Source organism: Aptenodytes forsteri, unplaced genomic scaffold (assembly GCF_000699145.1).
Source record: "Aptenodytes forsteri isolate BGI_AS27 unplaced genomic scaffold, ASM69914v1 Scaffold320, whole genome shotgun sequence".
Lineage (NCBI taxonomy): Eukaryota > Metazoa > Chordata > Aves > Sphenisciformes > Spheniscidae > Aptenodytes > Aptenodytes forsteri.
Genome location: NW_008794890.1, coordinates 71,659 through 86,900, shown reverse-complemented (window position 1 = coordinate 86,900; position 15,242 = coordinate 71,659). Strand labels below are relative to the sequence as shown.

Here is a 15,242-nt window from a genome sequence, read left to right as displayed (position 1 = left end):
CGGAGGCGCCGCCCTGTTGCCCGGCAACGGCGTGAGGGCGAGGACCCACCAGCCCGCAGGGAGGGAGCACCGAGAGCCTCTCCACAGCATTTATTGCAGTTAATTCTATTTAAAATATATATAATCTATACATTCATATTACACACGTGAGCAGTCGTGACAAGCGGCGGGAGGGCCGGGGGGACAGCAGGGCCCCGGCCCTGAGGCAGCCGCCACCCTTTGCTCTCGCCCTTCTTTCCAGGAAAGGTTCTGCAGGGACACGGCCCTCAGCGCCGGCTCCCGCGGGATATGTATGGCTGGCTGCCCCCACGAGTGCCCACCACAGGTGAAGGCAGCGGGCGCTGTAGGTGTGTCTCCAACAAGCAGGTTACTTGTTTAGTTGAAAGCCGAAGTAGGCAACAGCCTGTAAAATGCTGTTTGTTACTGCCAATGGTGTATCTGCTACTGACCATCACCTTTGTGATCAACTCCACTAAGGTTTACAAAACACAAGGTGATTGATCAACCAGTCCCCTCCAGCTCGTCACATTGAAGGCTGCCAAGCCACCTCTCAGCATGCAGGCACTTTGCAGATAGCAGCATGTCAGCTCCTGTGGCTATTTCAGCCAGCTCCAATCAAAACTCTGAAAGAAGAAGCAAGAAAACAACTGAAGTGCGGGAAACAGCTACTGAATGTACATTTCCAGGGTGGTGACCAAAGGACACTCACTATCCAGCATCTCTCTCTTCTCAAAGAATCATGTTGATCTAACAGCTGAAAAGCAATCTCACAATTTTATGACTCAGTTTGCCCCCGATACAAAATCCCCCATGCTTACGGCAGTGCTCAGGCATGTCACAGACTGTACTCGCTTTGGAAATTACATTTTGTGCCTGCACAAAACCTACCGTCGGAGTTCCTAGTGCACCATGGGACACACTGGTAGTGCAAGAACACAAATGAAAAAGAAAGAAAGGCTTCAAGTCAAATGTATGCAAGAATAGAGAAAAGGTTCTTATAGTTATTCATTCTTTTTCCCCGTTTTTTCCCAAGTGAATTGAAGATGACAAATCCCATTTTCTGCTGCTTTCCTGTTGCCTAACAGGATGATTCCCTGATGCAAGGGAACAGGGAAAGAAACCAAACATAATGAAACAGGTGCTGATCTGCAGAGCGTGATTCCACAACAATGAATAATCTTTCTGGGCCAAAACATGCCAGAGACAGATGCTGCAGCCTGGAATGAGATATGGGAGATGACGGAGACATGGATGATTAACAGTTAAGAAGTCAGTCACACGGCTTCTTGCTCGTCTCCAGCCACAGCAAGGAGACAAGACAGGAGAGAAGATTGTATTACACAACTGATACCAACCCTGTCAGAACTGAACAAAGACAAACTAAGCATTCATTGACCAATGGTTGAAGACCAGGGTATGCATAATTAAGGCTGTTTTCCCCACTAACATAATTATTTTGCCTTAATCAGTAGCTAATTTCATTTCCCCATATTGCTCAATCCCTTGCTATTACACTGTCATCTGCAACTCCCACTAATTAGTTTTCATTTCACCATCCCAAATAACTTAGTAACTCCAGTAAACTCTCAGTTCACTGTTTACTATTATTCATAAACATTAGAACATTAAAATGTTTTCCCCACTAACATAATTATTTTGCCTTAATCAGTAGCTAATTTCATTTCCCCATATTGCTCAATCCCTTGCTATTACACTGTCATCTGCAACTCCCACTAATTAGTTTTCATTTCACCATCCCAAATAACTTAGTAACTCCAGTAAACTCTCAGTTCACTGTTTACTATTATTCATAAACATTAGAACATTAAAATGTTTAAGAATTAGGTCCATTTCTTCCCCATATTGCTCAATCCCTTGCTATTACACTGTCATCTGCAACTCCCACTAATTAGTTTTCATTTCACCATCCCAAATAACTTAGTAACTCCAGTAAACTCTCAGTTCACTGTTTACTATTATTCATAAACATTAGAACATTAAAATGTATAAGAATTATAAGAGCTCCATTTCATCAACCATCTCCATTTCCCTAACCCTCTGTTCCTTGTTATTTCAGCAGTTACAATTGGTAAACAGCTTCAACATTTTTATGCCATGAGAATGGAAGTTATCCCTAAGGAGACCTTTAAGAAGCTTTTTGAAAATCCAAGTTACAGCATATTAGTGGATCTTCGACTTCTTTACAGGACTGCAATAAATTTGTAAGACAATCTCATGCTAACAGAAGCTGTATTGACTGTTCTCCATTATAAACAGATCAATCTACATGCCTAATTGTCCTTTTCTCATTATATTTATACAGGTGCTTCTATGATACAGCCTCTAAAATCAGCTGAGAGCCTCTTCTAGAAGACTGGTATTCTGTGGTGCTCTTCATTCTTCTGGTAACCGGGCTCTTTTGAGCAGTAACTTACTGGCCTCAATTAGTAGTTCAGGAACAGAGTTTCAGATTGTGTCAAAACGTCTGGGTGATCATCATTTACTTTTGTCATTTCTTGCTATTTCAAATACCAATTTGTGCAAAGAGCCTTCTTAGGACTCTCTAAAGCCCCACTTCTGCCATAATGAGAGCTTCAGTTAATGATCAGGAAAGGGCTCTGGAAATGGAGAACCCTGCCCACTCCAGTGCAGGGAAACAAACCAGGACTCTCCAGTTGAGAATACAATCAGCATTCAGAGCAAGCTCTACTAGCCAGGGGGCCCCATGGAACAGCCCACTCCACCACACAGACCACTCAGCTGACACTAGCACCAAGTGCTACCTTCCATAAGGACCGGCATGTTAGCGGAGTCCAGGAGGGATGACAGACATCCCCTGCCAGCCACAGCAATTCACATCATCATAAATGGCCTTATTTAAGGAGTTCTTCACACCCCAAGAGGACCCTGCTGTGGCTCTTAAAAATCAGGTCCTCAGAGATACATCAACAGACTTACCATCATGCTGTTGTTCTGCTCCTGTCTCGCCTCCTGCAAAATACTGCTAAAGAGTTCAAGGTAATTCAGATTCTCTTCTATCACATGGGCAAAATTTTCCCTGCAGGGAAGGGAAGGCATAAGATGACAGATTTAAAACACAAAGTAACACCAACATTAAAAGGCTCTGCACTGGGGAAAAAAAAACCCAAAAACCAAACAAGCCATAAAACTCATTTATAGGAATTCTCTGTAATTGTAGGCACTACCTTGTAGGGCACAAAAACATGCCTTGAGGTGGCATCCTGCAGATCCCCACCCTGGAAGTGTGGATTTCCTCTCCTTCCCTACAGAGGAACTGCACAAACCACACTGAAACTCAGCCTTAACAGAACCTAGGAAGTGAGCTGAGTATGAGGGGCCTGGAGTCACTGCCCACTCCCCATAAGGTTTACATCTCTTGACTCTTTGTACAGTGCCTCGTACAGTGAAGTCATGGTTCGAAGAGGAGCTCTGAGGCGATCCAAAGGCACCCTGCTCAGGAAAGCACCTATTACAAGGCGATCACCCCACATTACTCAGAGGCAAAAATTGCCCCGCACCAGCAGACAGAAAAGAGGAAGCAGACAAGGTTGCTCAGGGTTTCAGAAAAATCAACTAACTTCCAGCAAAAGCCTGCTTAGAAGATGTGTATCTTCAGAACCTAGGTATTTCCCTGACCACCCAAAAATGGCAAAATGGTTTGATGCCAATGTTCACAACCCCTGCCCCAGCCCCCACAAAACCAGCACTGCTGTGGATTGAGGGCTGAGCAGTCTTTGAGGGGCGTCTTCCCTTCTGTTAGGCTGACTGGAAGTAAAATTGCTAATGAAGCGAAGAGAAAAACCCCTTGGCTCCTGACAACTCTCTTACTACTGAGCTAGGACTGGCTGAGAGAGGGGCCTTAATAACCAAATCCAACCCCAAGACAGAATAACACAACATGCAAGAAATGAATAGCACAGTGCTAGCTGATGGAGATCACAAGCTTTAGCTGAGAGTGGTATGTGGAACTTGCTCAGGACGAGAGAGTGGAGGTTTGTGAATAAAGAGTTCAACCTAATTCCTGATTTTTTAGAGCATTAGTAACATATGAGCTACTGCAACGTTTTTTTGGAAGGATAAAAAAAATCCCAGATATTGAACCAGATGGATTGCTTAGTACTGACCCCGACTTCAGACCTCCATTTGAATTAAGACTTCTTAAAATCACTGAAGCTGTAAGAAGCACTAAATATGGCCTGATTTACCTGGGACTTGCACCAGAATTTGGGCATGAAAAGAAACCGCATTTTGGCTCAAAATCTCATTGCTGCATTTTGCTGTGATAGGGCCAGAGGTAAGTTACTAGAACTCCAGTCATGAGTTGAACAACACTGCCTTCAGAGACAGTCTAGTATGCCAAAACTTTCCCTGCCCAGCATATCCAAAAACCACCACATGGGATGTGGTGAAGACATGCTCCTCAGCCCCCCTCAGCACTGGAGAGTCCAGTGGCAGAGGACAAGATTTCAGAGTGTATGCATACAAAATGGCTACACTGACTTCTCTGCAGTGGCCTCCTTTCCCAACAGCTCTTACCCATCTTCAGGAGTTGCCACAGATGACAGAGGGTGAGGTACATTCCCTGAGGAGCTCTGTGAAAGCCACATGGCTGCCGGAGTTGAGGCTGTCCCTTCTAGGCTGGAGCTTACCAGCGATCGAGAAGAGCTCTGAGTCTAGAAAAAAGAAATTAATCTGCTGTGATGGACAAAGGAAGGATTTAGTCAGGCTTAATTATTTTGTATGCAAGACTTGCAATTGAACATAAGCACTGTTTGTAACACATACATACAATCTAGGCCATGCCTGTGGCTGGCAAGTCAGCTGATTCAACCCTCCACAGGTCTGCTAATAGCTGGTACCAAATGTCTCTGCATGACAAAAGTCACCCGTGTTGTACATGGCATGTCTTCTACACTGAAGAATTAGGAGGTGGTGCCATGTCCTAAACTGTGAGTCATGCACAGCAGCAACTCTCCTGACAGGGGGAAGACATACATGTTTCCTATGCTGACCTTGAATGTAGGCATGTGGAAATCAGGAGATCACTTCAGCTGTACGGTCACTATAATTGATGCAGAAAAAGCAGTGTAGTCTTAAAACACCTTAAACTAACCTGGGAAGCACCTATTTTGCTTTTGCAGCACTAAAATAATGATAGGTTTAATACATCAGGTTGCAGTTCACCAGTCCCAGTGTATGCCCTCCAACAGCGGCCAACACTAGATGTTCAGGGAATGTAAGAACATGGCGCATGGCATGGTATGGCATGTCTACCACACTCCAGCCACTGCGTATGCAGTTTGATGACCTACTGGGACCAAGGAGTCTTCTACTGGGCTTCTTTTCCATGAATTTGTCTACACCCTTTCTAAACCTGTGTCAACTTTTAGCATCTCAAACTTCCCTTCTCTACAGTAAAATCAACCATTGTGTGGAAGTTATCCCTTTATGCTCTCTTCAGAGTTTCATTTGATGTCCCCTGGCTCCTGCACTGGAAGGAAGAGCAAACGAGTAGTCCAAAAGCTACTTACGCAAGCGATTTTCAGCAAATGCCATATCTCCCTTTGTCTTTTGCCCTGCATCTGCATCACTGAGTTGTCAGCTTCCTTGATGTTATTTAGAGCCACTTCAATCTTTGGAAGCAAGTCAATGATCTTCTGCTTACAGCCCAAGAGCTTGCTATAATAAAAACCAAACACAAAGTTACCTTCCAGCATGTGTGGCAGTATGTTTTGGCAAAACCAAAAGCCTCACCTTGGGATTCAAGAAAAATTCTGTGAGAACACCCCTTTCTCTTAGCACAGCACTGTGATAGCTGCAGGTACAAAACCTGCAAGACTGGAGGGACCCCTGGACTTTTCCAAGTCCAGTTAAGACTCAAAAAAGGAGGCAAATGACACTACTATTAATACCCACAATATAAGCTCTTCTTATTTGAAATGCAAAAATTAATGACAATGGACAGCACAGCAACTCAACCATGGTATTTTATTAATCTTCTCTGGTCTCTGTTGGTCTCTGTGGGCTGACCATACCATAGCTAACAACTTACTTTATGCGATCTATTAAGCTTAAACCACAACGACAATAAAACTAAATCATGCTTTACTGACTACTGACATCTGCATAATGACATTTTTTCTGAGCTACCTGAAGAATGAATGAATTAATGAACAAATCACTGTGGTATCTTCTCAGTCGTTACACTATTTCTTTTTTCCCTTAAGATTTTAATCCCAACCTAAACACTGGCAGAATTTGTCTCATTTTAAAGTGAATTCCTGGATGCTAACAGTGCAAGCCATTGCATTCTCCTCCCCTTCCCTATTAGCTGTACACATTAGCTATACGTTTTAAAAGAGTAAGTGGAAATTCAACACAGACACAAAGGAGCAGAATTAATATTGCTATGAGAAATGTATACCTGTGGATGGAGCTTTTGGGCTCTGATCTCCATGGTTTTCCCTCTCCTTTCCTGCTACAAAGCTACAAATGCTGCAAGTTGCATTTGTTTGTTTTTTTTTTCTGCATAAAGTACCTGAGATGGCCAAACAGCTCCTTGAGAACTCGGTCTTGGCTCTGTACTGTCTGCACAATGATCTTCACCATGTCCGTGCTGTCACTGTAGGCATGATCTGGAAGGGCCATCAATCACCACATTAGTAAAATGCTCTTCAGCGAGGAGCCACTCTGGACACAAACGCCCAGAGTCAAGGAAAGGTTTGACTTAATGAGTGCAGCCAAACAAACTGAAACAATGAAACATCTTAAAATCTGTCACAATCTCTCATTAGGCACAGCTTTTCCTTAATGTCTCTTCTCTCTGCAGTAACGTATACAATTCCAGCCACCCTTGCTGTCTAGATACTGGCTTCAATAGCAACTGCAGGTAGTTGCCAAATGCGAAAGTGACTAAATCTTTCTGCTCAGCAGTTACAATGTTCAGAACATAATAATCCCCAAACATGGGGCTCCATCCACTATAATTAGGAGAGAAGAGGAGCAGGAGAAAAGAGACTGCCCTTGGGTGGGTGTGACAACAGAGGAACAGCAGTTCTTCCCACGTCTGGGGGGAGTAAAGCAATAGTACTGGGGGCAGGAAAAAAGGTAGAGAGTGTCAGAAGGCAGACACGTGTTCAGGGCAGTTGCTCCAAGACTGAAAACCAAAAGACAAGTCCAGGGCTGAGGAACAGGACTACAGGAATTTGGGAGAGCTCTAGGCTCAGCAAAAAGAAGAAATCAGCTTAAGGTATGCCCTTGAGTCTGGTTAACTTTAATACAATCATTTGCCTTCTCCTAGTAAACAGTATTCTCTGGGTTTGAGTTCAGAAAAATTAGTCATGGGGTATGAGTGTGAAATAGTCTTTGAACCATCTCCTTCCATACCTGGAGGTCTTGTTTTTAATTGCTTGTACAGGTCTATGGCTCTCTGTTCCCTTTAAAAAGAAGAAAATGATTCATACATGTATCAACAAGCAGGTGACTCAAGAAAAAAAGCATTACAATTAAATTATGCCTTGCTGAACCTCATTCGTTGGAGCTGCCACCTTCTTCTATAGCTAGTATACAAGTATGACATTTGGAACACAGGGATGGTCTTTCTGTGATGGAAACCAACTCCTCCTTAAAAGCTGTCTCTCTTTCCTCTGATTATGCATTTTCTTCTCAGATAACCATACCAATTGGAGGTTATTTTCAGTTTCAAATTTTCACGTGGCTCAGCTGTGTTTTCTTTCTGTGGTATCCTTAATTAAGAAACTTCATTTTTGTAACTATAGGTACTTCTGCACAACTGCCTGAGAAATTCTTGTTCCTGTTCTGCATTTTTTGCCTGAATTTTACAGTGATATTCTGCAAATGGAAAGAGACAGCTGCATCACAAACAAGAGGACAGTGTCTCTTCTTCCCATTAAATAAATGTTACTTCTTTCAAGTATTTCAAACGCAGCCAAACACTGAAGCTTCCACCCTTGAACAAATCTTCACTGTTCTAAATCAAAAGTCTGTCAGAAACAAGTAGCAGTTAGCCATTTCTAACTCTGCTTTTGGGCCCTCACCAGGCCTCTTCTTCCCCTTAGCTGCTCTTAGATCAGCCCAATACTGTTTCAAGAGATCATGCAAGCTGCTTCTGCTTATGTAAGTCAGCATTTCTAGTGTGCTGGATAGTTATCCATCTCAAAACTCCTCCATCAGCCAAGGATACAGGGAGAGGTACTCTTTACTCCTGCTGCACTAGGAAAAAAAGAACATTAGCATCCAGCACCGTCAGGTAAATTTGAGACATCACCCAGGATCCACGTGTGTCTTGTGGCTGTGTACATCAAACCTGAAGCTAGTGCTCTGCAGTATGCTTTGCTCTAGCCCCAAAAACTAAAGAGCAGGAGTCTCAATCTGTTCTCCACTACACTCCTCATTAAAAGGAGTAGCTTTAGACCAGAATAATCAACAGTTTAGGGCACACTTTAAGCACCTGCAAATAGCTGATACAGCCTTGGGTTTGCAGTGGTGAAAGTGCTTAAAAACAATGTTTTATGGGGCAGGTTCATGATTAGTTTAAGCTGCTCTGAATGTGGGCTACTGCTGCAAGAGGTGGCTTCTCCCTTGCACCACTTCCTCCCCTGTGCACCCGTTCTGCTGCTTCTGCAACTACACATGGATGAAAAGCAACTTAGCTGATCTAGCTCTGTAAAGAGGGAGGGGGGAGAACATGCCAGGAACAGGCATGTTTCTTCCCAGAATACTGAGTCATTTAGAAGAGCTCTTACTAACAACAGATTTAGTGGCTATTTAATCTTGGTGGCTATGTGATCCCTCTCTTTTATAATTGTCACTTGTGCTCTCAGCAACAGCCCAAACTACAATAATTGCTTCCTACATCTTCTTAAGATCAGTAATACCACTTAGCTCTTTCACATTTTTTCATACTTTTTAAAAAAATAAATATTCAACTTTCCAAACATTCAAGTATCCATGAGTTGTTAATTATCCTTGCTTTGAAAACACATTGAAGATATTTAACAGGATTTTACAATGGTTTCATAATTTTCTCACTCAACACTATAAAATTCACTCTTTTCCAATGCAAAAAGAAATCCTCTGCATTTTTCAGTTGAGACCAAGATATGTATCTTAGGCCCATCCTCTTCTAAGATGAAGTTTCATAGTCAGCGACAGAGAAGCGTCCTGTCCTCCCCAGCTGTGTTTTCCACGTTTCCCCAGGTCTAGTCATTGTGCGGCTGCAGGGTAAGTTAGGTAAGTTAGATGAGTTTACTCCTGTGACTGAATGTTAATCTTTCTTGCACAGCTAGCTTTCAGACAGAGCAGTGTCCTATTCTAACTTATAATGCTACCAAGTGATCGTTAGAACTTCAAGAGGAATGAAGAATGTACAGCCACAAGTGGTGGGATCTTCCCTTTTACCACCAAATGGTCTTAAAACAATTGCAAACTACTCTGTACTCACAGTTTGCAAATAGCGAAGAGTGCATTTCAAAAGCGCTGATGGAATCACCAAAGAAAAAAAACCCTCAGACACTGAAATACACAAAATCCATCTATGTGCAATAAAAATAATAAGCAAAGAACTTACAAGCTCTCCATGACCTCTCCTTGGCGCCTTGCGTACGGACTCTTCTGAAGCTCTACAATCTCTGTGTGCAGAGCCATGATCTGCTCATCCAGGTATCCAATATCTTCAGCCTAATGGGGAAATACAGTTACAAATCAAACTGAAGGAGGAGTGCAATAAAGTAGATAAAGATCCCCAGAATACTTGTTTGGATTATGGGCTCAATCCATGCAGAGTTTAGGAGAAAAAAGCTCTTTGACATGACTCCTGCTACAATAATTGAGGATACTGTTATTATCTTCTCAGTGGATGATACCACCTAGATCCAAATCTCTGACAACCACACTGGACAAGAAAAATCAGTGTCTTCATAAATCGTATCTCTTTGAGATGCACGCTGCACACACATACTCTCTGGCTCTACATACGTTCCAGCAGTGAAGATTTTTTTTCCTCCTACTCTTACAGTATGGACAGAGGGTGCTTTCACATTTCACCCTCCCATATGCATTTTGGTCTGACATTTCTCCGGTATTTCACATCTTCCTCAAAGCAATATAAAAGATACCAATCTTATGCCAAGCTCCCACAGTTAAGTTAGTTGAGGGAGCCAACAACAAAATTTCTGAGCGTGAGGAGTAGGTACGTGGAGATCTCCAGCACGGTTAAGAAAGCACTGGTCACTGTAATGGGTCTTAGCGCCATGGACTGTGGGCACTGATCTGCCTTCCTGAGAAAGTATTTTGAGATATTTCAGCTCTTCCTTTCTGACCTGGGGCTGTAGGACCTGCAAATTGAACATTTTCAAGAACATACCCCTTGCTGAAGCTGCAGAAGTATTTGGTATGAGGCTATATAAATGGGATGTGACCCCTTGACCCAAAAGGGATGTCTGTAGGTCTTGCAGGTAACAAATAAACCAAGAAGAAGAAGCAGCGAGAAGCCAGAGAGAAGCAAGAATCAAAGGAGAATCAGATTGTGAGAAAAATGTGAAGTAAACCCTGTTACCAAAAGAAATGTCTTTATCTGGAGCACCATGACTGACCACACAGCATAATTGTGTCTCTTGAATTCACAGAAGTTAAGCTGCCCGTTAGATAGACTGAGATACGACTGTGTATTACAGAGTAAAACATTTTCCATTCCTGATAAATGGACACAGTGTGACTATATACGTGGACTGCACAGCTTGAAGACAGAACATAATTCTGATGGTCTGCAAAGTAAATATTTATTGAGGATCCTGGTTTTCTGGAAACAGCCACTGACAGCTTTGAATTATTCTGCTGTAGGCAGCCTCCCTTTTATCTTTGTTGCTTCCTAACAGGGAGCAACAAGATCCCAAAATTTAAAGAGGTAAACAGAGGTGAATTCGGATGGGAATCCCAGTTCCCCTGATCTCCATCATATGAGCAAGCAGAATCAAGGCTCCAACAATCTTTTGACTTAGATGAAGATAGATAATGGATCCCAGAACCTGAACTACCCAGTCTATTCCTTCATAGGGGAAAAAAATAGGTAACGTAATTTATTGTTTGTGTTTCTAATGGTGTCTGGGATTTTTATGTATTAATCACTGTGCTCTGCATTACTATGAGAGCCAATACAAGAACTGCCTGCAGGGGAGAGCAGAAATGCGAGACATCAGCCCAGCAAACAACGTGACAGTCCTGGTCAGCAGAACATGCAATGCTCTTGGCACTCCTGCAGTTAGCTACTATAAGGGAGCACAAAAAAGAGAGTACTTTGAGATTAAAATATCTCAAATATTTTTGAGACCTTTTGAGACATATCAGACCTCTACTCTGAGAAATACATTACAAATGTGCTGACTTTTCCTTGCATTCCTTCTGAATGCCCGCACTTCTGAATGCTCCCCTCTGAATGCCTCCCCCCTCCCAAGCTTTATTCAGTACATCCAGTAGAAGAGAAGAAGAAACAGCTTTTGACAATAAACTATGATCATCCTAACTCTGTCCCTGGTTTTCACACCTAAAAGCTTATTCCTTCCCTATAAAGGTCTGGACAGAACTGTAGGCAGAACTACTCTCTGTCAAGAAAGCCTCTGTCTCCTCATCCATTTTCAGTGGAGGTAAAATTAAAATGCTCATTCCCAGAAGACAGAGATCAGAATTCTAAGCAGTACATAAATTTCAACTAGGCTTTCTTGCAGAACTGACTCTCCAAGAAACAGAAAGCCATTATGTCAGCTCAACTGTCTATAAACCACAAGTGAAAAACATCTGTTAACTATTAGGACTACTGCTCAGAGTAAGAACTGGCTCTAGCTCTGCTCTAAATTTCTTATGGATGACTCTCATTAAAAACTAATTTGCATATTTACTTGCAGAATACCAGAAATTTATGTCTGTACTCCTAAATAAAGTACTGCAATTTTGAAATCAGTGCATAGTAAGTGATCGGTATTATTTTCAGCTTTAGCAATGGAAATTTTTGTGTGCAGTAAATCCAACCAGGAAGACTCTTGTCTACAGCAACACCATTTCTTTTGGGCAATAAATAACATATCTCTGTAATCTACTTTCCTATATAGACAACTGAGTCTAGTGACATTTGCACTGGTTTTGTTCAAATCACTAGATTCAAACAACCTGGTGACTGGGGACTGTTTCTTTTTTAATGCATCTGCAATGATATTCTCATTCCCACAGCAGGAAGGATATGAAACACACTGAAGGGACAGGGCAGTGGCACATACGACACTAAGTTCCTGTCATGATCTCCTTCACAGAGAGATAATGAAGCTTCTTTAATATCCCCTACCTGTGCGCACTGAGAAGCCTTCTCTTCCATCTCCTTCCAGGCTTTGAGCATCTTTTCTGAAGCTTAAGAGGGTTGTTAATTTATAAAAAGATATAGACACAAAAATAAAGCATGACCTGAACTTTACATACATCAGTTGAATTTGAACACAAAGAGCATGATGCTGAACCTTCAAGCAGGCGTCATGACCCAGAGATCACAGAGAGACAGCAAAGTTGCAACTTAACAACTCCATGCTCGACCTTAACTCACATACAAACCATTTGGTAGGATTTCACTGTTTGCAATCACCAGCCTAAAATGAGTTTGAGTCTTTAAACTCCACCATTAAGCTCAATAACTGCCACTTTTGATTAAACACAGACTGTCCAAAACCAGTTCACCATGTCTTTCCATTTTCCATCATCATCCTTCAGTCCAGTCATAATTTTTGACTCAAGTTTCGGTTTTTAGCCATATATTGAAACTATGCATAAATCTTGCTATTCTCACCTGAATAGTATTTGTAAGATCCAGACATTTCTGTGACATTAAAACTGTAGCTGGTGCTTTTTCACCTCATCTCTCATCCTGACTCATGCTACAAAGCACAGCAAGATCACTCCCTTAGTGCTATTCAAAACAGTGTTTCTGCAGTCACCACGCCTGTTTGTTCTGCCATGGATGGTTAGTGGCCCTTCCACTGTATATCAAGTGTGGCAACTCTGCCCTCCACTTTATGCCCAGTGACAACTCCAAATGGATCAGACTCTGAATGAATAAATAGCAAACATTTACATCACCAGTACTATTAACACTCCAATTTTCTTAGCTTGGTGTTCTCAGTGGGGAACAGCTGACCACCTGTTTCACTGTCACTGAAGGTCTCCAAAAACATTTTTTTTATCCTCCTGCCTTTGCTTCTGCCAAACTCTACTCCTGCATCTGCCCCAGCTAAAATACACCCATAAGGATGCTGAGGAACACAATGGCAGCTCCTGCATTAATTCTCTTTTAAGCTAGTTCTTACCCACAGTCCTTCATAGTCAGTCTGATCCTTTATAGGATCAGACAAGACACCCAGGCAAGTATTACACATACATACATATGCCATAAGCCATCTGGTCACTGTATCTCTCCAGGTCGAGGCGAATGCTTTGATGAAAGAATTCCAGTTTTGCTTTCAGTTGCTGAGATGCTGACACCATATTGTTTTTCATTTTGATTAGGTTGGCATTGTACCGAAGAAGACTGAGCCTAACAAATGAAACAAGAACAGCACACCTTAGTTGAAAAGCGTATCTGGACTATGTGGCCAGTGCTGTCACATTACCTGAAGAGAATGCATAGCTAGCAAAAAATTTTGTAAGACCCTTGGAACAGGGAGTCTCGGTGGGATCATAGACTCCATCTCACATCCTCAGAAGCTGCAGGTCCTCAGCAAGCAAAAGAGAAAGTCCTTCCTCATTTCCCAGTTTTTTTGTCAAGCTCAGTTAAACAGTCTTTGCAGCGTAGAGTATTTCTTATCATTTACAGGGTCCTGCAGTGCATGTTGCCCCTGGTGAATGCTGGCACCTTTTTTATCACTTGAGATATATAACACTGCCCATTCTGTGATTCAATCACAGGACAAAACCCTACAAATATAACAAACAGTTCCACTCATTCTGCCATTTGTGAAATGACTATCCTGGGCTGCATTAGGAGGAATGTGGCCAGGAGGGCGAGGGAGGTGATCCCTCCCCTCTATTCAGCACTGGTGGGGCCACACCTGGGTCCAGTTCTGGGCTCCCCACTACACACATAGACATACTGAAGAGAGGCCAATGAAGAGCCATGAAGATTATTAAGGGACTGGAGCATCTCTCCTATGAGGAAAGGCTGAGAGAGCTGGGACTGTTCAGCCTGGAGGAGAGAAGGCTGAGTGGGGGGTCAAAATGTACAAGTACCTGAGGGGAGGGTGCGTAAAGAATGGAGCCAGGCTCTTTTCAGTGGTGCCCAGTGACAGGACCAGAGGCAATGGGAAAAAAATTGAAACAGAGGAGGTTCCTTCTGAACATCAGGAAACCCCTTTTTACTGTGAGGGTGACTGAGCACTGGCACAGGTTGCCCCGAGAGGTTGTGAAGTCTCCATCCTTGGAGATACTTAAAAATCTGGACATGGTCCTGGACAACCAGCTCTAGGTGACCCTGCTTGAGTGTGTGTGTGTGTGGGGGTTGGACTGGATGACCTCCAGAGGTCCCTGCCTACCTCAGTCATTCTTTGAGTCTGTGACTATATTCAAGGTTCAAATTTTTTCAGTCATTATCAATGTCAGGCACTATGCAGTAAAATTCCTGGAGTGGAATAAGCGCCCAGCCCAAATATGTTTTATAATGTAAAAGTATAGCGCAGCAGAGAGCTGTAAAACTTTGGATAACCAGAACTCCCCGAGATGTACATTTCCATGCAAACAGTCTCTGTATTTGCATAATACTGAATCTTCTGAATGAGGAGTAACAACTTACATGGCAGCTCTCTGGCCCTGGAAAAGCCTGCTATAATCTTCTTTTAGCCCAATCACATAGTGAACTGCTTCTGCCCATACCTTGCGCAGCTGAGGAATTGGCAGTTGGATTTTACTATCCTGTACTGAATACAAGAAAAACACAATTAAACACAAATGAAAGGACAACTCTAGAAAAGGACTTCAGTGCTTACAACATTCCTAATTCCTGTTTCACGTGCCTAAACTAAGGGATCAAGCCACATAAGATCTGCTCAATTTTTATGTGATGCTGCCTAAGTGCATATAAGCCTTTCACGTTACGGCTCCCCAGGTATTTGACAGCCTGCTACTGGCCAGGTAACAGCTCACGTTTGAACTCACAGCTACAAGAGTACTAATTT

General features: G+C 42.6%; 1 protein-coding gene across 1 annotated transcript in view; it reads right to left on the bottom strand.

The window, feature by feature from the left end:
• Positions 1 to 74: 74 nt before the first annotated feature.
• Positions 75 to 15,242, bottom strand: part of LOC103895497 (inhibitor of nuclear factor kappa-B kinase subunit alpha) — a gene marked incomplete at its 5' end in the record, with an annotated part of 46,763 nt that continues 31,595 nt past the window's right edge. Inside the window, 10 exons of the mRNA XM_019470954.1 lie at positions 75 to 623; positions 2,959 to 3,058; positions 4,558 to 4,694; positions 5,553 to 5,700; positions 6,560 to 6,656; positions 7,408 to 7,457; positions 9,611 to 9,720; positions 12,374 to 12,435; positions 13,458 to 13,609; positions 14,861 to 14,984. Coding sequence (XP_019326499.1) covers positions 597 to 623; positions 2,959 to 3,058; positions 4,558 to 4,694; positions 5,553 to 5,700; positions 6,560 to 6,656; positions 7,408 to 7,457; positions 9,611 to 9,720; positions 12,374 to 12,435; positions 13,458 to 13,609; positions 14,861 to 14,984 — 1,007 coding nt within the window. The remainder of the gene's footprint in view (positions 624 to 2,958; positions 3,059 to 4,557; positions 4,695 to 5,552; positions 5,701 to 6,559; positions 6,657 to 7,407; positions 7,458 to 9,610; positions 9,721 to 12,373; positions 12,436 to 13,457; positions 13,610 to 14,860; positions 14,985 to 15,242) is intronic.